Consider the following 26,578-nt stretch of genomic DNA (forward strand, 5'->3'; position numbering starts at 1 on the left):
TATGACTTAAACAAAAATGATGTATCAATTCAGGAAAGAACTTTTAACCATTGGCATAGGATTCACTGTTAACCTTTCACAGGAGTCACTGTGATGATGACAGTGTTCCAGACAGGTTACTCTTGTCAGTCTGGGCCCCACAAAGAACCTGTCCCAAGGCTACTACAGCAGATGTGGTCCAGCACACTGCCACAGTATGGGCACAGCAAGTAGCATTTGTTACCTACTTTGCATCTCCGCATTACTCTTCAACATTAGTTCTTGTGTACTTTCCCGAAATGTCAAAACAGAAATTCCTGATTTGACATCTCATTCTCTGTTTTAAGTTTAATTTTCTCTGGGTTTATGCAAATGGAAAATTTTCATAAAATTTTGATTTAGTGTTTGAAAAGCAGCAGTAACTTTTGGACTGTAGAGCACTTGTATGGACCCAGCACACAATCATGGTCTCCTAGTCCCTCAGTGCCTGCACTGCTTGCTTTTCTTGATGTGGGAAAAAGTCCTATTTTTAAAAGTGTCAGGAAAAAAAACAACCTATACCAAATATATGTTAGCACATCTCTGGGACTATTTTTGGCTTTCTTAATTAGAAAAATTAAAAGTTCTTTTTCACTTCTTTATTCTACAATCTCCCAAATCTTAGAAATATGCAAATCACCAAAATGTGAAGTGAATGACAGACCTGCCTTTGTATGCTTTACTGATTAGAATACAGACTATGCCACTGTCCTAACAGATAGCTACTGTATATTTTTGAGGGTTTTTTTTTTTTTAAACATCCTGTTGTACAATAGAAAAGATAAAGGATAGAGTTATGTGACTTTCCTAAAGTTGCTGAGTGTCCTTGGATCTAAACCAGAACACATTTCTGCTTTAATACTTCCTTTCCCTTCCTCCTTGTTACTTATAGTAAATGAAAATTAGACCACTTACCAAAGAACTGCAGCGCCCTTATAGCTTCTTACTACACTTTTTGGTGAAAATCATAAACTATCACATGTATTTGTAAGCAGCAGAAAAAAATTAAATCAGGTAACTAGATGTTTCCATATTGTTCATGAGCAGATGTAATGACCCTCCCCATAAGTAACTGGGATATAAGCTGATTTTGACAATGGAGGAATAGTGGTGGCAGTAGGTACTGACCAGAGAAGGCAATGATGAAGTAGATGGGTATGAATGCTACAGATATTTCTCCTTCCGGACTGTCAGCTCCATGAGTGCAGAAATTTTGTTTGCCTATGTGTGTGCTACTGAACTTGCCTTTATCTACTGTTTATATTCTCAAATCTGGCTTTAATGGTCATCAATGAATACCATACATAAAACCCAACATCTTTAACTTCTTTTTTTCAGAGAATCCCATGGATACAAGTGGGGCCCCTATGGAGTCACTGCACTCAGTTCAATGCCTAGAATTTCCAGGTGTGTTGGGGTCTTACTCATCCCATATAGTTCAAGGATGTATGGACTAATTAATCACCTGCTCTGCATTCTGACCCAATACACAATGATGGACAAAGGACACAAAACAATTTTTATTAATCCTATTTAGAAAAGAATGAGAGGTGTTGATCCTGGTCTATAGCAATGCTGGTATATTGTTAAAAAGGCTTGTGGAGTTCTTTATCCTCCGACTACACCTTCTAGAAGGATATTCTTTGAACTTTGTCCTTTTAGTTATCTGCCTTTAAGCTTTATTCCCTTTCTTCTGTTTTCTGAGGAAAGACTTATGCAACCTTTAAAGCGAATATATTGAAGAAATAAACTTGGCTCTGATAGTTTTTTTTTTTGTTGTTTTTTTGCCATTGCTTGTTGTTATTTGGTTGTTCTGTGATTTTCATATAAACATCCTGAGAAATACATAGCAGTAGGACATTTATTAATATATACTTCAATAAATTTTAACAAGTACATACACCCTCACCTCAATCGAAACAAAATACATCTATTAACCAAAAAGTTGTCTTGCGTGCATTTCTTTTCCAGAATCTGGTTCATTCAACTCGTAGATTTTATGATAGCTAGACTTTTCAGTACTAGGGATTGAAACTAGGGTGTCACTCGTGCAAAGAAGTGACCTTGTCCTAGAGCTCTATCCCCAACATCTTTACTTTTTATTTTGAGAGAGTCTCACTAAGCTGCTCATATTGACCTTGAACTGGCAATCCTCACACCTCAGTCTCTCAAGTAGCTGAGACCACAAGTCTTACCTAGCTTGACTCTTCAGATTTTACATATTTAAAATATCCTTTCTGAGCCAGAGGTAATTAAAGGTAAATAAAGGTAATTGTGGCCAAGGCTGACAACCTAAGTTGGACCCTCAGGAGCCACACCATGGAGGGAGAAAACCAACTCTCTCAAGTTGTCCTCTGACCTCTACACCCCAGTTTTGGCACACAAGTATTCCCCCCAATACACAATAAATACTTACTTTTTGCCAGGCAGTGGTGGCACACACCTTTAATCCCAGCACTAGGGAGGCAGAGCCAAGCGGATCTCTGTGAGTTCGAGGCCAGCCTGGTCTACAGGGCAAGATCCAGAACAGGCTCCAACACTACACAGAGAAACCCTGTCTCGAAAGAAAAGAAAAAACCCAAACAATAAAAACTTACAAAAGAAACTTTATCTTTCAGTCCTCTACTTTCTTTAAGTAGCTCTGTTTATAGAGTTTAGCTTTTGTAATTTTCATGTAGAAACAATGCTTCGCGCATTGTTTGTAATAGAGTTAAAGATTATAGATTTGAACATAATTTTCATTGTTACAAAATTTAACTATATGAACCAAACACTGAAATGTCCTGGCTCACAAAACTGTAAATTCCAGGGCATATTATGTATTTGGGACTCATTACAAGCCCCGTTTTTCTGTGTTTCTCCTTGATTCTGACTAGATTGGGGTGCCACGACAGTGTCACAGAACCATAGGAACAGAATTTAAAGAAACTTAGTCTTCTGTCACAGTCAGCTTACAAACATGAACTTATTTCACTGGGAGTTAATCTTTACATACCACAACCCTTCTTATAAACAATATTTCCATTTAGAAGTTACGTGATTACAGTTATCTTGGGAGCAGCCCATTAAAACCGTTCCCTGAAGCCCTCTTTAGTCAGTCAGTTTTCCAAGTCTCTTGTCCAAGAGGCGAATTCCCCAGAAGTAAAACATGTTGGCGTTGTTTCGCCTCTGCCGGACGGAAGGCGTGAGAAGTAGATCTCAGGCCCACCGTGAACTTCCGAGTGGCTGGAGACGCTGCACGTCTGGAGTGGGCACACTCGCGCGTGGTTTTTCACCAGATTACCTCGCTCGACAGCCGCGGAGCGTTCATGATTTCATAAGGGATTTCCCGCTGGACATCACCCCGAGAAACTCGGGGAAACCGGGTTCCACCTGCGGAGACGCCAGTCCTAGAGACACGGAGGTGCCCGCAAAGCCCTCAGGGGGCCGCCCCCGCCCCGCGAGCCTCCTCGCTGCGTCACTTCCGGCCCACAGTCATCCGCTTCCGGGTCAGGCTGAGCCGCCTGCTCTTCGAGACTGCAGGAGGTGCCGCGCTGTCGGCGTTCCCTGCCCCTGGAGAGCCCGAGCAGCGGTGCCGCCGGGCGAAGCGCTGCGCTGTCCCGGACCACTCCCGAGGAGGAGACCCAGCGCCCGCCGCCGCGGGGTCGCGCCTCGGGCCTCCGCTGCGGTCCCTGGCAGGCGGGAGCCGGCGCTGCGGCGGAGCGCGACCCTCCTCCCCGCCGCCCTGTCCACCTTGCCGGGGAAGGCGGAAGATGCCAGTGAAGAAGAAAAGAAAAGCCCCCGGAGTGGCATCGGCGGTCGCAGAAGACTCGGGCCTCAAAAAGTGTAAAATCTCCAGGTACCGCCTGCCCCCACCCCGCAGGACCTCTTCCTCCGGTGCAGGACAGGCCGCCGCGGCTGGCTGCCGGCTGTGGCGAGAGGGGCGAGCCCTCTCCTCGGCGGGGCGGTAGGTGAGGAGCCCCGAGTCCCGCTCCGCGCGGCACCGGACCTCGTGTCCGCCTGTGCGTGTGCTCTGGCGTACTTGGACGAGCTCTGAGATTCGCCCCACATTGTTGTCTGCGTGCCCAGAGGGTAGGAAACACAACCACACGTAAACCGTGCTCTTTACCCCTACCTTGTACCTCCCAAACGAGCAGGGCCGAAATTCACAGCGTCCCTGGGGCCCACGAGATCAAGAATTGGCTTGGCCCACACATTATTAAATGTCAGAGTGAAGAAAGAAGGAGCAGAGCGTGAAGAATTTTGACAGCTGCCTTGGGAATGGTAGAAAGGAAACCTATGCTATAATTGGTCTCCTGAGTTAGCATTTGAAGTGGCCTAACCTGGACCACCTCAGCAGGAGGCCTTTTAAATCCCTAGCGCCTCTGCTTCTGAGGGCAGCATGCCCCCACTCCACCTGTACCAGGTCCCTACACGGGGTTGGAAAGGCTCTGCAGGCTTTTTATTTTAGACATTTGTAAGCTATTGTGCTCTGTGTTCTCTTAGAAAAAAAGAAAACAAAGCAGAACTGTAGCTAGAGCCCTTTGCTCCCTTTGTGGCATATCATTCAGTTATCACAGAAGCGTTATTGCTACGGAAAGTCACTGCATTTTAGCTTTAAGAAGTGGGCTTCCTCCCTCCCATGTTGTTTGAGTTGTCTTTGTGTTAATTTTGACACTTAAAGTGACAACTTAAAATGCTACCATTAAAACGAGAGCCAGTGCTACACAAAGGAAATAGCTCTTTAAGAAGAGAAGGCGTGAGAAATACACTGCGTGAAATACAAGGGAAAGTGACTTGTTTAATTCTCACCTTTTTGTAGTCAGTTGTTTTTCCCCCCTCTTGGTGTGTTTTAGCAAGAGCCTAAGTAATATTTCTTGGATGATTAGTGTGATACAATTTCCTTTATGTTCTTTGATAGTTATCTTTCTGCTTGACCTTTATGAGCTGTTTCTGAGAATCATATCTAAGATATCTAAGCTAGTTAAAACAGCTGAAGGGCAGTATCGTTAGACTGCAGGTGATCCAACCTAAATTATAACTAGGAATTTCCATACAACTCAGTAGCAGAATTGCAATGAGGCTTTTCAGCATTCAATAAGGTATATAGCTTAGTGGTAGAGAGCAAGCCCAGAGGCGTGAGTAAAGAGATTTATACTTTATTTTCTAGTCTTGGGTTGAAGGCTGCACTTCTTTATAAAATCTGGTCAGAATTTTTTTGTTTGTTTTTTGAGACAGGGTTTCTCTGTGTAGCTTTGGAACCTTTCCTAGAACTCACTCTATAGCCCAGGCTGACCGTGAGCTCACAGATTTCTGCCTACCTCTGCCTCCTGAGTGCTGGGATTAAAGGCATGTAGCACCACCGCCCTGGTCTGGTCATAGATTCTTATGCATAGAGTACAGGTCCATATTGTTAATGCCTAACTCCTTCTCCCATAATGCTAACTTTAAAATGTCTTTGTTTCATTGGCATGGAAGCAGTTGTTGAGTTTTCATTAAGACTTGAGTCTTAGTAAGTCCTAGACATTTGTGTGTTTTCCAAGCTTTTGCAGATCCCAGCCTCCTGCCAGACTGATTAGTGGAGAGGAAGATTTTTCAAGAAAGAAGTGCCTGGCTTGGTTTTATGAGTATGCAGGTAATGAAATTCATGGATTAAGATACCAGTCATATACATTTAAAAGCTGTGGGGTTTTTTTGTTTTGTTTTGTTTTGTTTTGTTTGTTTTTGTTTTTCGAGACAGGGTTTCCCTGTGTAGCTTTGCGCCTTTCATAGAACTCACTTGGTAGCCCAGGCTGGCCTCGAACTCACAGAAATCCGCCTGCCTCTGCCTCCCGAGTGCTGGGATTAAAGGCACACGCCACCACCGCCCGGCCTAAAAGCTATGTTTTATTCTTTAAACATTATTTATTGCTGGCCTTTCAGGTTTTAGTACTGTGTACTGGGATTATCAGTTGTCTAAGAATTTAGTGCCATTTCAAGACTAGTATTTCTTTAATTCTTATTCTGTAGGAAAGAAAAAACTCATGTACTGTTTGTGTATAAATAGAAATAGTCACATTAAATGCATTGGTAAGTATTCTGGGAAAGAAGTAAGTAAAACATTTATTTGTTTGTTTTGATTTTTGAGACAAAGTTTCTCTATAGGCCTGACTGTCTAGAACTCACTCAGTAGACCAAGCTGCTTTCGAGCTCAGATTCACCTGTTCTGCTGGGATTAAAGGCATGTACCACCATGCCCAGCTTCATAAAGCATTTTCTATTCAGTATTCTAGAAAACAGTATGCAAAACATTTTTCTGGTCACCAGTTTCTGTTTTTTCTGAATTAGAAACATTTTCTGAAGCTTTTGGGGTGGTGTGGTAAACAATTTAAACTTCAGAGATAATGTACAATACATTTACCCATTAATTTTAATTTTTACAACAAATACAGCAATAAGAAAACAATGACAGTATTATAGTATGTTAAGTAGTAAATTGTGAAGACACGTGATTTTTGACAAGATACAAAACTCACCCTTGAAACTATCAGGAGAACCTTGGAGGAGCAGACTAACCTGAGCTGAGTCTGACAAGTGGTTGATGAGAAGATCTAGATCCAGGGTGAGCAAACCCATTAGCAAGAATGCTTGGTGACATGTGCTTTTAATCTCAGCACTCAGAGGCAGGCGGAGCTCTGAGTTGGAGGCCATCCTGATCTACAACGAGAGTTCCAGGACAGCCAAGGCTGTTACACACACACACACACACACACACAAAACCCTGTTTCAAAAAGAAACAAAAAATGTGTTTCCCACTTACTGATAATTTCACGAGCACATATGACAGTTTTTCCCTGATAATAAAGGTATTTTTCACCGGGCAGTGGTGGCGCACGTCTGTAATCCCAGCACTCAGGAGGCGGAGGCAGGTGGATCTCTGTGAATTCAAGACCAGCCTGGTCTACAAAGTGAGTTCCAGGACAGCCTCCAAAGCTACAGAGAAACCCTGTCTCCAAAAAACAAAACAAAAAATTTTCTCTTTCCTACCTTTATTTTTTTTCATGTTTTATTATCATTCTCAAAATATTTTCTTAAAGTAAAAATACTTAGTAGCAGTTATTGCGTTATATTTGTACTAGCTATGTTAAGGTCTAAAGTGTAGCGTTTCACCTTCTGAAGTTAACTCTAAAGGTTGGGGATTTAGTTCAGTGGTAGAGCGCTTGCCTAGCAAGCACAAGGTCCTGGGTTCATCCCCAGCTCAAAAAAAAAAAAAAAAAAAAACGGACTAGTTTGAAGAGGGGCAGCAACTGCTATTAGGATCAGCAGAGTGATCCCAATTGTATGATTTAAAATTGTTTAGGAGCAGAATAGAATCTTTCTAGATCAGGGGAAATAAATGCTATTACTGGTATCCCAAGACAACCACTAACCCAAATTAAATGTAGAGAATTCATTTTTTTTACTGGCCTCTATTTAAAATGTTGACCCATTATTAAAAACGCCAGTTTTACATATACATTATATAGAATCAGAAGGTTCTCCTCATCTTTATTCACTTAGAAAGGTTACTAGACACCATAAAGATTATATAGTGTGTATGTATCTTTTTTTTTTTAAAAGCTCTTATTGAAACTTCCCTGGGTATTCTAAGATTTGAATTAAATATTTTTAATTTCCTACTCTGACATTTTTAACAGCCAACATAATAATTGCTATCATTGTTCCAGGGATTGTGATAAGTATATCATTTTCCTTATACCTATCTGTCAAGTAAGAGATGTTATCCTTGTTTTATGAATAAAACTGAGGCTTAGATTAACTTATTAGTGATGATACAGTCCAAGAGCCAGGATTCAAACCATAGTTGACTGACCCTCAAGACAAAGTTATGCAAATAACAACTCATTTTTACTTCTACTGAAAAAAAAAGTTAATAAAGTACACTTGAGGTTATCTTCTGTTATTTAGTGAGTCACTTGATGATTATTTATTAAACATTTTCTGTGAGTCCAACTCTGCGATAGAGCTTAGAATATAATAATGAAAAAATCAGGATGTGATCCCTGCCTTCAAATGTGGCTGACTTCTTGTGAGGAAGACTTACAGTAAACAGTGAGGAAATTACAGCTTGTGAAGGCTCATACAAGTAATATGTGGAAGTACTAGGATTTTAGACAGATCTTAAGGAAGTGTCTGCAGAAACTATTTTGTTGGAAGCTCCCTTGATAAGGGGATCAGTCATTTGCTGGTGAACAGTACATATTCTTTCTTATCAAATGGGGATATCCTTCAGGGTGAAGACAAGCCAGGCCCACTCAGAGTGGATGATACAGGAAAAGCCTTAGCACAGTACCTGATACATGTCAGAACTCATTATGTTAGGTAGTATTACTATTAACAGTCTTAGAGCATCTTCAAATGTATGCATGTGTGTTAATTGATCTCTTGTATAGTTCGTTGTGAAGGTACTGTCACTAAGCACGTTGTTTGTTTTGGGTTTTGTTTGAGTATGTATTGTGGCATCTTATTAAGCCCTAAACATATAGCTGAGAACATTTATATTTTTACATAAAATGGGGTGGTGTTTCCATGTACCCTACCCTTAGAGACTTATGATCATGTATAGGTTACTTACTATTCTCTGTAAGTGCTATATAAAATTTGAGTAGTGGTTAGAGGACCAAAGCCCTGCATGTGTGCAGTACAGAAGGATTCTTTATCTTCCAGATGGTCAGATACTTTTTTTATTCTCTTTTAGACAGGGCTTACTATGTAGCCCTGGCTGGCCTGGAACTTGCTATGTAGACCACATTGACTTCTTGTTGTTGGTTTTTGGGGATGGAGTTTCTCTGTGTGTCCCTGGCTGTCCTGGAATTCACTCTGTAGACCAGGCTGGCTCTCGAGTGTTGGGACTAAAGTCATGTACCACCATGCCTGACTATCTCAAGATATTTTTAGTTAGCAATTTGTTGAATTCATGGATGTATAACTTAGTGTATAGAAAGCCATTGTATACTAGCCCTCTATGGGGAAAAGATAGCACTTTTTAATTTGTCACAAAGAATTAAAAATTAAGATAGAATTACATAGTTTATATGCAATATAAAGTGAACTAAATTATTTCCATGATTGTTTATTGAGTGGAAATCAAAGAGCTTGAAAGAATTAGCTGAGTTCACTTACACATCTCTTACCCAGTTGTAGTTTTATGAGAAGGCTATAGTTTAAAAGTATTGCTGACAGTCAGGGAGTGAACTTTGGTATAGGCTTGCTTTACACTTGGTCTATTATTCCCATTGCTTTGGGAAAGTCACTTAACACTACAGACCTTGTCTACCTAAGATCATATGTATGTTTTATATAGTACCTACTTTGATTTCTACTTGTTTGCTGATAACAGCTTATCACGTAGTAGAGGGCTGTATTTTTTAATTAAGAAAAATTGTAAGACATTGGCTTTGTGTTGTATCTGTAACCTAATTATAGTAATGTGAAATATTCCTGCTAAAATTAGTTTAGTCCGTGACTTAAGTCTTTAGGGTTTTATTTTGTTTTGTTTCGATTCAGGTTTTGTTATGTTTTGTTTGTGTACCCCAGGCTAGCTTTGAACACTTAATCTTCCTGCCTCTACTTCCCAAGTGCTGGGATTATAAACTTGTTACCTTGATTAGCTAAAAATGGCGTGTTTTCTAATTATTGAAGAAAGGAAAGTTAAAATATACAAGGAGGACACAATCTCAAGAAGAAAACTGCATGATCTCTTTTGTTTTCAGAATCTCAATAATGTGTATATTTGTGTACATGTAGAGACAGTGCTACATGTAGAAAAGAACAGGAAAGGCTGAACTATTAGGGGTTGAGGAAGAATGGGATGAAGGAAATAGATAGGAGTTATTCATAGAGGATATAAACAAAACTAATTGTTTTTCTAGTTCTAACTCTTGTCCTGGGATTTTCATTTTTGGTAGTAGATAAGTGCATAAAAATACATCCAATAGTGAAAGCATAAAATCCAATGTGAAGCTATTGAATGCTTTTCCAACCTAGAAGTTCATGTAGGTGTGTAGATATTGGCCTGGTTAATTGTAGTGTCTGGTGTTTTTTATTTCCAAGGATTTTTTACAATAAGGAAAATCGAAGCTTCTTTTGGATAATGTAACATTGTTTCAAGACATTTTGTAGTGATAAATTTACATCATATTTCAAATCATAATATTTGTTTTAGGTCATTCCTAGGTATAGAAGAATTAGCAGTTACTCTATTTTGGGAATCTGATAATAAAGTTCAAGAATTGCATTGACTTTTAGTGATATAATTTAAAATAAGAAACAAAAAAGATAATTCAAACTCTCTATGCTTTAGAGCCTTAACACTGTCAAAAATTTTATTCAGAATAAATTCTTAGTAGATTTAATAAGTAAGTTCATGTTGGTTTGGTTTGTTCTTTTTGCACACTCCTGATTTATACTGGACTATTTCTTTACGGCTCCTCTAAAAAATGTCCTTAAGTCACAGGGTGTGATAGCTCACACCTTTAATCCCAGCACACAAAGTTAGAAGCAGGTAAAAGTCTATGAATTCCAGGCCAGCCTGAGCTACATAGTGAGACCTAAAAAAGAAAAGAAGAAAGTCCTTAATCCATAGTGTAATGTATTTAAGGAATAAAAATTTAAAATATTTATACTTCTCAGAGCTATGCTAAAATTTAAATTCACTTAGTTGTAAAAAGTATTAGGATATTTTCATGGATTCCTTTAGTGTAATAAATAGTTTAATTCATGTTCCTAATAAGGTGTAATAAAATATATGAATTATTTTTGTCTTTGTAGGTCCTGATGAAGTTGTAGGGCCAGAAGGAATGGAAAAATTTTGTGAAGACATTGGTGTTGAACCTGAAAATGTATGTTTTATTTCTAAGTAAAATGAAATATAAGTGGATTTTAACATTCTCATAAATTTCTAAAAATTGAGGCTTTAATATATGAAGGTTTTTTTATGTTTAATATTGTAAATTCACACTAAATCAGCCTAAGTTGGTCAACTTGTCTCTTGATACAAATGCAGTTTGTAATAGAGTGGGAGTCAACATTCCTAAACACTGCCTCAAGCCTGGCATGTTTCATAGTTAACAATCCAGAAGCTGTAGTGTCTGACAGCAAGGATCGGAAGTAATTGTTTAAGAATGTTCTCCATGATGAATGCAGCCATGATCATCCCTGACTTTTCCCTGTCCTTTATGTTCTTTTTACAGATTATTATGTTAGTTTTAGCGTGGAAATTGGAGGCTGAAAGCATGGGATTTTTTACCAAGGAAGAATGGTTAAAGGGAATGACCTCATTACAGTAAGAACATTTTCTAAAAAACAAATTTGGTGGCTATTTAAAGATCTCATTGATATTTTGTGCTTCATCATTTTCAGGAGTAAGATTTCAGTTTAAAATAATTAATTGGTTTGATCAAAATCAGTTTTAGGACTAGCAAAATTAGATTGTGGTTTTGACAAATGAATAATTTTCATACATTAAAGAAAAACTCAGGCTAATTGAAACATGTTGAGTCATTGGACGGGTAAATTAGAAATGGTCAAAGAGTTAGTAGTTGTTCATAGGTTTATTTGAGTAACAAAATTCCACTCTGAGAATTTCATCATTGGATAGTTCTTAATCCTTGGACTTCCTCAGTCCCCTTTGTAATAAGTTTAGAAAGTTACTGGGTGTTTTAATGAGCTGTTTCCTCCTAATAACTCTCACAAAGAACCAAAGTAGAAATGTTCTCTGGCTGCTGTGTAGTCTCTAGTTGTCTTTAGTAATGTATGTTTAGATGGAGATGTCACCTGGAATATTTTCATAAATTTCAGAATTACTGCATTATTCAGATAATTCACTTTGCCTTTCCAGAGTAAAGTTTTAATTTCAATTCAATTAAGAATGGTGTGGTAATTGTCTGTTAAGTCATGTTCAAAATGTTCCATCAGAATGTTACTCAACATTCTAAAATATCTTCATATTTTAGAACATTACTTTATTGTTCTTTTGTTTTCCATCGCTTGGGATTGAACCCAGGACTTTGCACATGCTAACCCAGTGCTCTACCACAGAGCCACATCCCTAATCCCAGTGAAATTTTTAAAGGCAGACACTGTGCGTTGTTAGCCCTAGAGTTTTCTGTATTGACTATGGTTTTAGCAGTGCATGTAAATTGTTCTTAATTCTTATTTATCTATCCCTCAGTTCTTAAGAGAGGATGTCTTATTTGCTTACAAGGCACTGACAGTTATATATTTGAATTTTCAATATCTATTGTTTGCTTCTCTTTTCAAACTATTTTTTAATGTCTTTTTTGTGCGCCTTTTAAACATAATGTTCGTGTGTGTGTGTGTGTGTGTGTGTATACATGTGTACACAGGAATATGTCCTGTAGCATGAACCTTACAGAGTCTTATTAATAAAATCAAACCTGAGGCCAGTTATTGGGGTGAATACTGGAAGATCAGAGAGACAGAACAGGCCACAGCTTCCTCATCTCACCAGTTCCTCAGCTGATCTTGTTTCCTTAGACCGCAAGCTTCTGTGTCCTTATCCCAATGGCTGTCAGCTGAACTGCTGCTTGAAAGCCTGAATGCTTAACCAGCCAAATGCTGCTAGTTTCTGGTCTTCACGCCTTATATATCTTTCTCTTTCTACCATCACTCCCTGGGATTAAAGTGTCTCCATGCTGACTGTATCCTTGAACACACAGAGATCCACCTAGCTCTGCCTCCCAAGTGCTGGGATTAAAGGTGTGCACCACCGCCCAGCTTCTGCTATGGCTTGCTCTGACCCATTTTCTAGCCACCATTTTTGGCTCTGTATCTAGTGGCTGTCTGTTCTCTGACCCATAAATTTATGAGGGCACACAGTATTTGGGGGAACACAATACCACCACAATGTCCTGTCACTGTGTAACTGTGATAAAGAGATTTGTTGGAAAATGGAGCATAGGTGTGTGTGGGGTGGTGGTGGTGGTATGAACATTCAGTATGCAGTAGTAGGTAGAGACAGACAGACAGACATAGATATACACACATTCACATATTCATTCCTTGAGTAAAAAACCTTTTCTCAGATGAACCCAATAATAATTTCTAGAATAGAGCTTTAAACAAGTTTTCTCATTTAATTTATAAGTAAGGAGTATGAGATGCAAAACAGTTAAGAAAATTTGGCAAAGTTACCATAGTTTCTTGTGGCAGAATTGGGATCTAGAATTTAAGTTTCTTGCTATCTCCCCCCCCCCTTCATGTATGGATAGTTTTTTTAATAAAATAGAAACCATTACTTAATTTTATAGTATTTTTCAGGGAAGAGTGAATTCTGTCATGCCATAATTGTATGATTCTTTAGACTATTTCTAACCGTTTAGTTTTTAATAAAATGATTATGTAGAAATAGAATTATATAAAAAATATAAACTCATTTTTGTGAAGCTTCGTCTGGCTTATTAATATTACCAGGTCTAATATGGCTTATTAATGATAAAAATAATTTTAAGTACAAGCATAGGATTCGATTAACCCATGAGCATGGTTTGTTTCTGTTGTCATTCTCCTACAGAAAGCTCACAGACTATTCAAACAACACCAGAAGTGTGTCTCAGGTATTATCCCCTTGACCTTCTGATAGAATAACATAGTCTTAAATTTCCCTGGAGAAAGGCTGTTTCCCTTCTCAGTGATTCTGACTGCCATGCAGAGTACATGGTTTCTTCCCCAATTGGCCAAGTTTATTGCCTCTTTAGTCTTATGATAAACTTGTAGTGAGGAGATAGTTTGTTACTTGAAATTTAAGATCTGAGATGCAACTAATGTACCTTAGTATAAAAATGGATAGATGTTAATGTATTTGGTTTAACATAATATAAAACATTTTAGTCTCTTTCCTGTGATGTTGTCTTAGAATTTAACCTAAGAATTTCATGGTCTTCAAATCATCAAGTTAATTGTCAATTGAATGGTTTCAACTTACTTTTTTAATTCATAGAAATCTTGAGTAGAGTGCCACTAAAGAACAATCCACTAGTTACAACATACATGCAGGTCAAGAATATTGAACTAAAATAATCACAATTATCTATTTTGTGTAATGATTCACAATTTTTGGAATCCTTTTTTTTTAAAAAAAAAAAACATTTGTCTTGAGGTTGTCCTTATAGATGTCTGCAAATGACTTTCCATTTGTATGAAATAATTGAACATAGATTGGCTATTTTTATGTTTCATAGGGTTTGAAAGAGGTAATCTGGGTTGGGGATTTAGCTCAGTGGTAGAGTGCTTGCCTAGCAAGCGCAAGCCCCTGGGTTCGGTCCTCAGCTGGGGGGGGGGGGGGGGGGGCGGTATCTAATTGTTAGAGTCATAAGGTCTGTAACATTGCCAGCTATGGGAAATAATATTGTTACATTAGTTGGTACTTTATCTGACATGAGGAAATTTAAAACCATGTTTTCGAAATGTTGGAAAATAATCAGCTTTTTGGGCTTAGGAATCACACAAGAATTTTGCAGTAGTGTTTTAAGTGAGTGTTCTTGGTGTTTTAGGGTCTGAGAATTGATGGAAGCTGAACCTGACCTTGTTGAGATGTGCTGTACTTTACTTTACCCCACAGTTCCCATTGTGGTGTGGGCAGACTTTTATTTTTCTCAATCTAAAGATCATAGTTCTAAAGATACTTGTAAGTTTTTCCTCTAGCATGTTAAACTGGGTGGAGAACTTCTCCCACATCTGCAAGCTAGAAGTTTGGTGTTGGCATACAGGTTACATATCATGCTGGTGGAGAAAACTGGTTAAAGACTTTGGAAGGAGTTGTACTCGCTCATTATAGTGAAAAGCAGTGGTAGTAACTAACAGTAACAGTGCCAGCCACCTAAAGGTGACAGTGGTCATAACAGTGACTGTAAGAGTTGTAGTAGTGGTACAACGTTGTAGTGGCACATTTTCTTTCAGAAAGGGCCGTGGTGCACATTTTCTGGACTTCATCTTGAGACTTGGACTTTGAAGATTAAAGGGGAAAGGGCTTGTTTGATTCTTCTTTTGTGTTCTGTTCTTCAAAACAGGGTTTCCCTTGCTGTCCTGGAACTTGCTTTGTAGACCAGGCTTGGCCTTGAACTCAAACAAATCTGCCTGCCTCTGCCTCCCAAGTGCTGGGATTAAAGGCATGTGCCATCACGCCTGGATGATTTAATCTTAAGAAAGGGAGGAATAGGGAACATTTGCTTGTTTTTTGTTTGTTTGGTTTTTGTAGGCTGAGAATGGTGTAAATGCAGTGGTGTAATGAGTGTGGTGTGCAACTCTCACTCATTTGGAGTTGAGGCCAACTTCTGATTGCCATTAACATTCCTCTCTGTTCTTCCCAGTCAGTCTGACAATTGAGAGGTAGACAGTATTTATCTAGTTGGTGCTGCAGAGAAAGTCTGTTATATGTCAGCATGCCACAGCATACTCATTGGGATTCACACATTAGGAAGAGAGCCTCACTTAGATCTACATAAATAAACTTTCTTCTTGTTTAAAAGACTTTCTTGAAGTATTTTTTGCCCAAATCCTTATGTTGAAATTGAAGCCCATTCTGTGCTCATTCAAACCACCATCTGAACTGCTGAGTTTATGTGGGAATTATATAGTGTTGATACTTGCCTGAATGTAGTTACTGGTTTTGCTAGTTCTGTTCATATGCTTATAATATTGGTAATAAATACACAGCTTTTGGCTCCATCCTCACCTTAATAAAGATAAATAGGGGCTAGAGAAGTGGCTCAGCAGTTAAGAGCTGGCTATTCTTTTAGAGGACCTGGATTCAGTTCTCAGCACCCACAACAGTGGGTGGTGGCTCACAACAGTCTGTAACTCTGACCTCTTCAGACTCTTGGCATATACGAACACAGGCATACAAGGACATGAAATACCCATACACATATAAAAATAAATAAGGGGGAAACCCATTTCGTGATTTTTATCTTCTTTCTCTGCTTAAGATCTACATTAGACCATTATGGACACTAGGACTTATTTTGAAAAGGCATACTGTAACTCAACTATAAATTACAGAAAATAATCCAAGGCCAGAAATGATGAGAGGGATCACTGTGTCAGGATTTATACATCTGGTGTCTAGTTAGCCTCTATTGCGAGGACACCTATATCATATTCCTGGTCCTCTAAGATCTGACTAATAACCTATCATGCATATTAATAACATGACATGTTTTAAGACCTGAGTAGAGCAGGAATCACATTAAATTACTCCCAGATAGGGACTGATGACAAACTCATTAAATGGGCACTCGATTGCCTGGGCTTTTTTGTTGTACATACAGCTCTAGGTACTATACAATTAACACACACAGTGCAAAGCCTTGTCATTTTTTCTTCATCATGTATTTTGCAGCTTTGTTCTTTGGTACATATTGGATAGTTTAGGATTGCTATGTCTTGATTGGTTGACATTTTAACATTATACAATTATCCTCTCTGTTCTGATCATTTTCTTTGCTTTGAGGTTTCATTAGTTGATACAAATACAGTCACTATTGCTTTCTTTTGGCTGTTTTCTGTGACAGGTCATTTTCAAATCTTTTATTTTGTCATTTTTAAATTTTCTAAATTTATCATATAAAATAATGGGTTTCACTATGATATTTTCATAATCATATTCACCCTTTACACCCCACCCCCAGCACCGGTCTTTTGCTTTTGAAGCATACTTGTATTGGTTTTTGAACTTTGTTCAAAACAGTGTATCTATCTAGTTGTACTGTGCTTTGTTGTTGTTGTTGTTGTTGTTGTTGTTATTTCTTTGGTTTTGAACCCAGGCTATATATACCTTCTAATTGGTCTGTTTAGAACACATGTTATGTTATGGAAATGTGAGGACATATTTTGTAGTCCAAACATTTTCACTTTGTTCATTACACCTTACATTTCTTTTCATAGATTTCTTTCCTTTTTTGTAGTGTTTTCTGTTATTTGTTTTAGTAAGTTAACAATAACCTTTGAAGCATGTATGATAGCTGCTTTAAAACATTCCTTTTGAAATCTGCCTTCTTGTCTTGTTAAGAGATCTTTCTTTTGAAACTTGGACAATCTGGCTATTATGCCATGGACCCTGTTTCTTACTCAATAATCCTTTTGTTTTATAATTAGTGTATTGTACCACCACTCCAGTAGGCGAGGATCTGCTGTGTATTGGCAGGTATAGGGAGAAATTAAAGCTTCCATTCTACACTCAATGGGGGAATGTGTTGTGTTATTCCTGATCAGGAGTAAGAGTTTAGGCCCAGCCCAGCATCCTGACACATTGTCAAGAACTGGTAGGAGTGCCTTGTTACTGTTCCTCACATTGTCACTGACCCAATTGGGGTTGTGTCCTTGTTACTACTGAGTAATGGTGAAGACCTTAACTCATCATCAAGTAAACTTGACAGCATCCCTGAGCAGAGGAAGCTTTGCTGCTTATTACTCCCTAGAGTGAGAACAAGTCCACTTTCTTGTGTAGCTCCTGTGATACTGTAGGATTTGAGGGATCATTCTCACTGTGTTCTGCTGAACATGGACATGTTAGGATACTAGTTCAGTCTCCACTGCCATTGCCAGGAGCTGGACCGCTGTATTTGTTGATACTGAAATAGTGTTCACAGTTAGAGCCTTCTGTCTTCACAGGCTACTCCTTTCTTAGTCTTCTTGAACCTGGGGCATTGCTAGGCAAGCTTTGGATCACTAAGCTGTAATCCCCCATCTTTTTTTCCCACAGAGAAAATTGTTTAGTTTTTTTAACAAAGTAGAATATAATAAGAGAAAACAAAAATCTGGTGCAGACCCATGCAGGCCCTGTTCATGCTGCTTCAGGCTCTGTGAGTTCATACGAGCTCTGCTCAGTTGTTTTAGAGGGCCTTGTTCTCCTGGTGTCCTCCGTCCCTTCTGGCTCTTATATCCTCTTTCTGCCTCCTCTTCTGTGGTATTCCTTGAGCTCTGAGGAGTGGGATCTAATGGAGACATCCAATTTAGAGTTGTGTGTTTCAAGGTCTCTCCCTATGTGTCACATGTCTGATTATGAGTCTCTGGGCACTGATCTATGAGTATAGCAGAATGTCATTAGGAGTCATTGTTGTCTTTTTTAGACCAGTAGTATTTGGGTTTCTTTTCCTTTTCTCCTGTCTCTCTGTATGTGTGGTATGTATATATGTGTGGGCACATGTGAGCAGTTGCACATACATGTGTGTGCTTATCTGTGTGAAAGCCTATATGTCATCTTCAGTTACTCTCCACTCTAAGGCAGGATCCCTCAGTTGAAAATGGAGCTCAATATTTGGCACTTTTGTCCTCAAGCTTATGTGACAAGCACTGTATTCACTGAACTGTCATCTGTCTTTCCTAGCCCCAGTGATTCTGTTTTTTCCTCTGTCTCCACAGAGCTGAGATTAATAGGCATTTGCCACCACATTCAACTTGCTGTTATCTGTAGCCTCAAGGATATCTGAGGCAAAAAAAAAAAAAAAAACCTGAATGGGGCTTCCCACTATACGTCATTCTTTGAAGGCTTTCTCTTTCAGAATTTAAGATCTTGCTACAATACGCCTAGACTGGCCTTGAACTTAGAATCCTCCTGCCTCAGCTTCTCAGATAATGGATTACATATGTGTGTGCCACCACACCTGCCTTCATTCAGAATCGTCTTGCATTTTATATGATCCATGTGTGTTATACTTAGCAGCAGAGAGAAAGAGAAATGCACTCCTCAATGTTGCTGAAATTGGTAGTACATTTTTTCCATTTTTTATTAATTTATTTTTCTATTATCAGCTTGATACAGTATAAATTCTTATCCTAATAGTGAAATGTTTCATTGAAGCTTGCCCAGTAATTGAGTAAAACCAAAACTTATTATAAACCACAGTCATCCTAGGGTCCCCCCAGTTATGTAGCCTCCTTGGTTCTGTGGGTTGCAGTCTGATTGTTCTTTGCTTTATATCTAGAATCCACTTACGAGTGAGCACATACCTACATACCATGTTTGTCCTTCTGGGTTTGGGTTACCTCACTCAGGATGATATTTCCACATTCCATCCATTTGCCTACAAATTTCATGCTGTCATTGTTTTCTCTGCTGAGTAGTACTCCATTGTGTATATGTACCACCTTTCCTTTTTTTTTTTTTTTTTGAATGCCAAATGCCATTTATTGAAGGAGGGGGGAGGTCTTAAATACAGGTTTACAGCACAGTGGGAGAACCCCAGAGGGCAGAAGTTCTCTTCCAATGTTTTACAATCTTGCATCTAAGCTGTTAACGCCCAATATGCAGGATATACAGACAAGGAACTTCCCTTAAGCATTCAGGAGGGTGGAACCCTGCAGGGAATTAGCATAGGGAGGATATCAAGGTCAAGGTCAGCAAGCAAGGCAACACTTAGCCAAAACGGGGGCCAGGGCCCTACAGGTTCCCCCCTTTTTACTAAAAAATGAGCTTCTGACTTAGGTTTGTGGGACGTCAGCAGGTCACCTTACCCATCATGGAGACACCTGTCCGAGCCACACAGGCCCTCTGTTTTAAGTTGGTGAGCGCCCCCCAGGCATTACCCATCTCTGAAATCTCATTATCATACAAGCTCAATCTTGTGGGAGCTGCAGAGTTAACTGTTGCCAAAGATCTCAAAGTGGCGCTGGGCTTGTAATCTGTGTGTTCGACACAGAAAAGACCAACAGAAGTCCTAACCCACCCATAGCCCGTAGGCTAAAGGCAACTGAGCCATTCCCTTCCTTAATGAGCCTTACTGCAAATTGGAGTCCTTGTAAGATGGTATCCCAAAAGCAAGTGGAACTTGAGTTTGTATATTTATAACTTTCAAAGCCAATCGAGATGGATATAACTATTGATCTAAATTTGTCATGCCCAATAGAAGGAAAGATTAACTGTGGTAGCTACTTTTGCTGCCAGGGTCTCCACTGTGCTAGCTGTAGTAACCAATTATGAAATGATAATCCCAGAAACAGTAGTAGCAGTGGTCGTCACTGTTATAACAGCAACAAATGCAACGGCGATGTCAAATTCTCTTCTGTAGCGTGTGGGCATCCACTGGCATGGACACAACTCCAGGAATATGAACCGTTGAGGCCCATTTTTCTTGATCCTAGCATGACTTAAGCTGGCAGCTCTGCAAAAGAACTAAGAACCATAAAGAAAAAACAGGCATCTCACAAGGAACAGAACTAATGGTCTCATAATGGCTACATTCAGGCTCACAAATTTTAAGGTATCTTCAAAGGGGTCTAAATGAATTTCAGGAGGCCAAAAAACGTTGCACAGAGCCACTCCTGAGAAGTAGGTACTACTACAGCTTGAATAGGATTGTGAAAATGAAAATGCTTAGCTGGCATGCTACTGTTAATAAATGGAGGTCAGTGACCTTCAGGGTTATCCTTAATCTCCAAGGTGTCTGGGTGACACGTTCTCAAACATACTTGAGAAAGCAGTTACCATACATTACCTTCTGGAGAATCCAACCGCATGGCTGCAGTTCCTAGGCTTATGTTAATGCTTGCCAAAGCTGGCCATATTATGCTCTCAGTCCCCATTGGCATCCACTCCTGAATATTGCTGAAATTGGTAGTACATTTTTCGTATGAAAGTTTCAGGACCCACTGTTCTCTCATCCCGTTTGGGTTACTGCCCCTCCTGTAGCCACTCAGGCCCAAACCCATTGAAAGACTTTGTATTCATTTTCTTCAGGTCTTTTCTTATTCTCTCTTAAACCTGTTTTAGGAAGTTTATCCCTAACACTCCTGAAACACATCTTTCAAAAATTATCACTCAGAATTGTGTAATAGAAGCAATAAATTCTTAACAAAATTTGTGGTCACATAGAAGGAAATTGCACAAAAAAGGAAATCAGCAGTCTCAAATGATATACAGAATGACTTAAATTCTGGCAATATTGGGCAAGAAAACAACTCAAAGTTAAAAAAAAATGATACTAGTATAGGTTAAAAATATCATACATAATTTTAATCAACATCAGATTTTTTTATTACTTAAAATTGTTTTTTGAGGCTGGGCGATAGTGGTGCACACCTGTAATCCCAGTACTCAGGAGGCAAAGGCAGGTGGATCTCTGTGAATTTGAGGCCAGCCTGGTCTACAGAGCTAGTCCAGGACAGGCATCAAAGCTACAGAGAACCCCTGTCTCAAAAAACAAACAAAACAAAACAAAAAAAAAAATTGTTCTTTGACAATGTCATACATGTATATAATGCATATTCTCATCTCCCATCCTTATAATGTCCTCTTGAATCAGGTTTTATGCAAGTAATAGAATTATCAGAAAAATTTAAAATAGTAAAAATAGGTTACAAAGAAACAGAAAATTTGAATGGCCAAAATTTGAATGTTAAGTAGTTACAAGTCTATCTTTTATCTAGTTTGGACAAATGCTAATTGCAGTATTTAATAAGTATTCGCAGAATAGTTCCTAAATAATCCTCAGTTCGTTTTCTGATGCTATAAGGTTGCTATCAAAGCTAGCAAGGAGTGTTTTTTAAAATGTCTTATCAGTGTGTCAAGCAGGTAACAAAGATGGCTTTTTATAGATTCTAAAGATTTAATTTAATAGAGTGACCCATATCACATAGACCCCTCACATTGCTGACTTGAGATAATGAAAAATCTTGATTTAAATTTTAGAAGACCAAGTGTCTGTGTCACATTGTGGATTCTGAAATTCAGTTTGAATGGAATACTGTGGTTACAGTAGATGATATACCCTGTTTAATCAAGGGAAGTCAGGTGGTCTCACATAGATGGCAAGTTTGAGTTCATCCTTTCCAATAGAGGAAATAAGTATGCTGAAGTATAGCTGTGACTTTGAGAATGGTAAATGAAAACACCTGGAGTGCTTGGAATTGACCAGAAAACCTGGTAGTGGACCTTAACAGCATCAGAAAACCAGCAAGACTTTCATTTCATTGATTGAAGTGTTTCTGCTTACTGTCTTCATCTTTAGAAATAATAGAGGCAACTTGTTTGTAGCTCTGCATGTGCACCTTCAGTTGGGTGCTTTGATAATTGGACTCAACTTTGTTGACCAGAACTATGGGGATCTGGATTTGTGATTATGTCAGTTAATATATTAATTTCCTCTCTGGTATCCTAAACTTTTAAGACTACTCGTGGCTGATCTTTTTTACCAAGCCAACGTCTAAAAACTTTTTAAAGAAATGTGGCAGCAACCTGATTATCATTTGCTCAGCCCTTGGAGAAGAGGCAGTACTCGGATGGAAAATGGGGTCTGGAGCCCACTAGACAGGCATTCTCCCCTCACACCAAGACATTTTTGTGATTTGCTTGGAAGTTTTGATTGAGATGTTTATTTTTCTTGAAGGAGTTATTGCAATGTCCTCTGTCTTTAAGGTGTGACTGCACAGAAAAGTTACAGAGCAGATTTGATTTTCTGCGCTCCCAGCTGAATGACATCTCATCGTTTAAGAATATCTACAGATACGCCTTTGATTTTGCAAGGGTAGGTACAGCTTCCCCTTACTGTCCTAAGTGTTTTCATTTTATGGGCATACTTACGTTTTTTCACTAATATTGTAGGATAAAGATCAGAGAAGCCTTGATATTGATACTGCTAAGTCTATGTTAGCACTGCTGCTTGGGAGAACGTGGCCACTCTTTTCAGTATTTTACCAGTACCTGGAGGTATGTATAGGCATTTTTAAGTGTTTGAAAATACATTTTTAAAGGACAAATTCTGTACTTTAAAAATTCTACATAAGTAATTTAAGATATCTGCTCAAATGTGTATATTTATTGTCAGCTTTAGACGTAAATTTGTGTTGTTTATATACTCTGTACATAAGATACTTGGGAACTGGAGTGTAATACATGCTTTGCATTTGTCACACTTTGGATACCATCTCTTATACCACATTAAAACAATTTTAAGGGATTTTCATTCTACCTAGAAGGAGCCTCAGGAAAAAATATTTTAGCATAGGCATTTTTTATAAACTTAATTTCTTGAGGTTTTGGTGAGAGAAAATTGATGCTAGTACATAAATCTCAAGCTTCTAAACCAATTTCTACCCTATTCCCACTCCCCATCCCCCTAGTCTTAGGTAGAACTTACTTTACTAATAAACCTTTTCTTTTCTAATTGGACTCAATATTAAGAAATGATGTGTTAATATTTTACATCCACAGATATGAGCATGGCTGTAACAGTCATCCACTACACTGCTGACTGTGCAGCATGTGCTGATTATAGAATAAAAGAGTTGTACCGTACCTGTGAGCTCCAGCTAGCTCTAAGATGCTTGCTTTTCCCTAATTGTTTTGTCTGATTTTGTTTACTTTTAAACCTCTGAGGGCATATTTCTAACCATTTCTTAAATAGAGCTGCGTTTTCTATTGGAAATAGCATCATGCTGTTTACTTGTCAGGATAACTTTTCCAGAGCAATTTTATTTAAAGCCTGGGTAAATGAGTTTTGTACATTGATAAATTTTTTGGCCAGTGAAGTTGTTATTTTTGATAATGATACATATCTTCCTCCTCTTAGTTGATCAAAAATACATTCAGCTAAATACAAAAATATTAATTTCTGTGGGGCTCTGAAAAGAATGAGATATGTTCAAGCAAGCTTTATCAATTATCATTAGCAGCTGAGGAAATGGATAATGGGGTTAGCTTACAATTGGGTTTTTATTTTTGTTGGTGGTGCTGGTGGTGTTTGGGAGGGAGATGGTTTGTGTTTTTGGTTGTGAGCCTAGCCTTTAATGGCTGAGCCATCTCTCCAGCCCTGGTTTGTGTTTTGAAGGGACATTGACAGAGTCTTGCTAGATAGCCCAGGCCATCCTTGAACTCAAGATCATCCTGCCTTTGCTGCCCAAGTGGGAATCACAGGTGTGTGTCACCATACCTAATTGTACTGCTGGAGATGGAACCCTGAGTACCTGCCCACCAAGCTCTCTGCCACAGAAGTAGCTTTCCCAAGAGCACTTAACTGAGTGTCCACATTGCAATTTGGATCCAAGCTCATATTGTTCCTACTACTGCTCTAGATGGCTTCTTCAAAATGTAGCTTATACACACAAGTTCTGTATAGTGGAAACCACACAGATCAACTATGTGTGGATAGGTTCTAGCTGAGAGCCACATGGGTGTGTACACATACGTAAATCTCAGTCTTGCTGCCTTTCAGAAAAGAAAATACATGATAACTAATTACCAGAACAGCAAGTAATTAAGAAAGGAAGAAATATTTTAGAAAAGGCCAAATAAATGGATAGAGTCACTAAAATCAAGCCCCAATAAGAATGTTGGTTCTGTAGTCCAAATTTTTATATCATTTTCCACAGCAATCAAAGTATCGTGTTATGAACAAAGATCAGTGGTACAATGTATTAGAATTCAGCAGAACAGTTCATGCCGATCTTAGTAACTACGATGAAGATGGTGCTTGTAAGTATATCATGCATTCCTATGAAAATAAAATTCCTAAAAATGTTAAACGAGTTAATGTATTCTGAGACTTTAACCGAAAGTTTGAACTAGTGTAACCATAACTAGTTATTTAATCAGGATTTGGGGGAGGCTGAGTCTAGATTCAGCAATGTTATAAAATCAATGCTAGTGAATAAAAACGCTGATTCTTCAGTGACTAGACATTACAGCTAAATGATCATTTCTCAACCTAGAAGCTAAAATTTTACTTTGTACTTGCCTTTTCAGTGGAAGAAAAATTTCACTCATGCATTTAAAAGGACAAAGGCACAACAAATAAGCCCAGTTAATTCTGTAGAACTCTTAAACTTTAAGTCTCTACCATCATTTGGAGTACTATAGTGTCTCAGTGTCCGTGGAATGGTGCTTTGCTTTATAACAAAAATGACAGTAAAACACTGTGACACAAAAGAAACAAGGTACCAAAGAGACAGCCTGCATAGTATTCTTTCCCTATAGGATCGCATAGAGTTTAATTCTTGTTTAAAGAAATAATCGTTTTCTACAGTAGGCTAACAGCCCAAGAGCTGCAGATGTGTATATCTGTGTGTGTTGAGCCAACATTTAAAACTGAGAGGTTTGTTATAAAAATAAACTTGTAAATTTATTTGAACTATCCGAAAATCTGACACATTGCACCTGTATTCCTTTGTAGGTTTCAGAGGTTGGAACCAAGTAGTGGCTTGTGTTGAACTTGCTCTCCAGTTTGGCAGTCCACACAGTATTCCAACATTGCCATTTACTGCTTTGCCTGCCCGGCTGTTTTTGTATGGTCTGCTAAAAGCAAGAGAGAAAAGAACACCCAGAGGTTTTATGTTTTGAGAAAAACAAGAAAAGCATATATCTTCGTGGTCATACTTTCCATACATTTTGAAATACTGAATTCCATACATCACAAATACTGAAATCTCATTTAAATTGCCCACTTGGCTTCTGTTGGTAAACATTTGGAACCTCTACATTCTAAAATTTATTTTTTAGAATAGTGGTTAGCTAGGTAGTAGGCATTTGCTTTATGCTGTTCTTTTTACTCTGTTTTATTTTTAGAGTAAAGTCAGTCTTATGTGGCCACTCCCCCTTAACAAGTGCTCATACTTCTTGATATAGGAGAAACATGTTTTCTGAGTGTTTATTTAAATGCCAGTGCTGTGGGAAAAGGTTAGTTTTGTTTCAGTTACAGGGGAGTTCATGAAACACTACTTGAGAAGGAAATAACCCTGGGGGAAAAAACACAAACAGAAAGCAGTAGATGAAGGACAGGTCAGGTGGGCCCTTGCCACCTCAGAGCCTTTTAGAGGGATGAGTTCACTGAATTATAACAAAACTTACTTCTTCTTTCTAGGGCCTGTTCTTCTTGATGAATTTGTTGAGTGGCAAAAAATCCGCCAAACATCATAGCAAGAACTGTTGTGAAGAAGATGCAGAAGGGAGGACAGACAGGTGCATTTTCACTCACGAAGGACTTCTCATAGTACTTTTCCTTTTTTTAAAGGAAGTTTTGTTGTTACATGTGATGGGCACTGAGCCACACGTCTTCTGAGACTGAATATTGACATTTTTGTTTCAAGTTATGTTTTTAACATTTATTTCAGAACAATAAAGATTCAGATTTGTGACAAAGGCCTTAAAGTGAAGATGTCCATTGGGTGTCAGTGGTACTTATTTTGGTAAATTTTATTTCTTTAACTTTTGAAGCTCTAAAATCACCACGAGTTTGTAGAACTTTAAAGGCTTTCAACAATCTAAATATTTGGAAGTGTAGCCTGTCAATGGTGTGGCTGCTTATGTTCCTCTTTGCATAATTGGAAAGCACAGTCCTGAGGGATACTGTTTTCTGATAGCAGCTAATAGTGTGGGTTTCCATAAAAGCTGTTTTATGTGCAAGCCTTCTCTAAAGAGCGTAGGGTTGGAAAGATTATGTCCAAGTTGTCTTATTTTCTTACCATTAAGTGTTTTCAATCAGCATTCTTAATGTAAATTGAAAGTTTTCTCTATTTCTCTTAAGTTACAAAGCTCTTACTTGCAAGAACAAGATCAGACATCCTTACAGGAAGTTTTAGGACCAATATTGAA

At 38.5% G+C, this 26,578-nt stretch overlaps 1 protein-coding gene across 3 annotated transcripts; it reads left to right on the plus strand.

The window, feature by feature from the left end:
• The first annotated feature begins 3,511 nt into the window (after window positions 1-3,511).
• On the plus strand, window positions 3,512-26,128 carry Dcun1d5 (defective in cullin neddylation 1 domain containing 5). 3 transcript variants are annotated; one of them, XM_036194099.1, is made up of 9 exons: window positions 3,512-3,856; window positions 5,541-5,632; window positions 10,807-10,877; window positions 11,229-11,320; window positions 22,409-22,517; window positions 22,595-22,699; window positions 24,361-24,463; window positions 25,161-25,313; window positions 25,848-26,128. In XM_036194099.1, the coding sequence occupies exons 1-9, from the start codon at window positions 3,771-3,773 to the stop codon at window positions 25,901-25,903; spliced, it is 867 nt and encodes a 288-aa protein (XP_036049992.1). In that variant the 5' UTR covers window positions 3,512-3,770; the 3' UTR covers window positions 25,904-26,128. The 3 variants fall into 3 exon arrangements, with proteins under 3 accessions (XP_036049992.1, XP_036049996.1, XP_036049995.1); XM_036194103.1 differs by lacking the exon at window positions 25,161-25,313; XM_036194102.1 differs by lacking the exon at window positions 25,848-26,128 and having other exon boundaries at window positions 24,361-25,228.
• The last annotated feature ends 450 nt before the right edge of the window (window positions 26,129-26,578 follow it).

This window comes from Onychomys torridus, chromosome 7, assembly GCF_903995425.1.
Source record: "Onychomys torridus chromosome 7, mOncTor1.1, whole genome shotgun sequence".
Taxonomy (NCBI): domain Eukaryota; kingdom Metazoa; phylum Chordata; class Mammalia; order Rodentia; family Cricetidae; genus Onychomys; species Onychomys torridus.

Bases quoted from the DNA above. Each gene is read 5' to 3' on its own strand.
- Dcun1d5 (XM_036194099.1), top strand. From the start codon at position 3,771: ATGCCAGTGAAGAAGAAAAGAAAAGCCCCCGGAGTGGCATCGGCGGTC. The intron at 11,321-22,408 runs GTAAGAACATTT...TCTGTCTTTAAG, and splicing joins AAGGGAATGACCTCATTACA to GTGTGACTGCACAGAAAAGT. The intron at 25,314-25,847 runs GTTTTATGTTTT...TCTTCTTTCTAG, and splicing joins AGAGAAAAGAACACCCAGAG to GGCCTGTTCTTCTTGATGAA.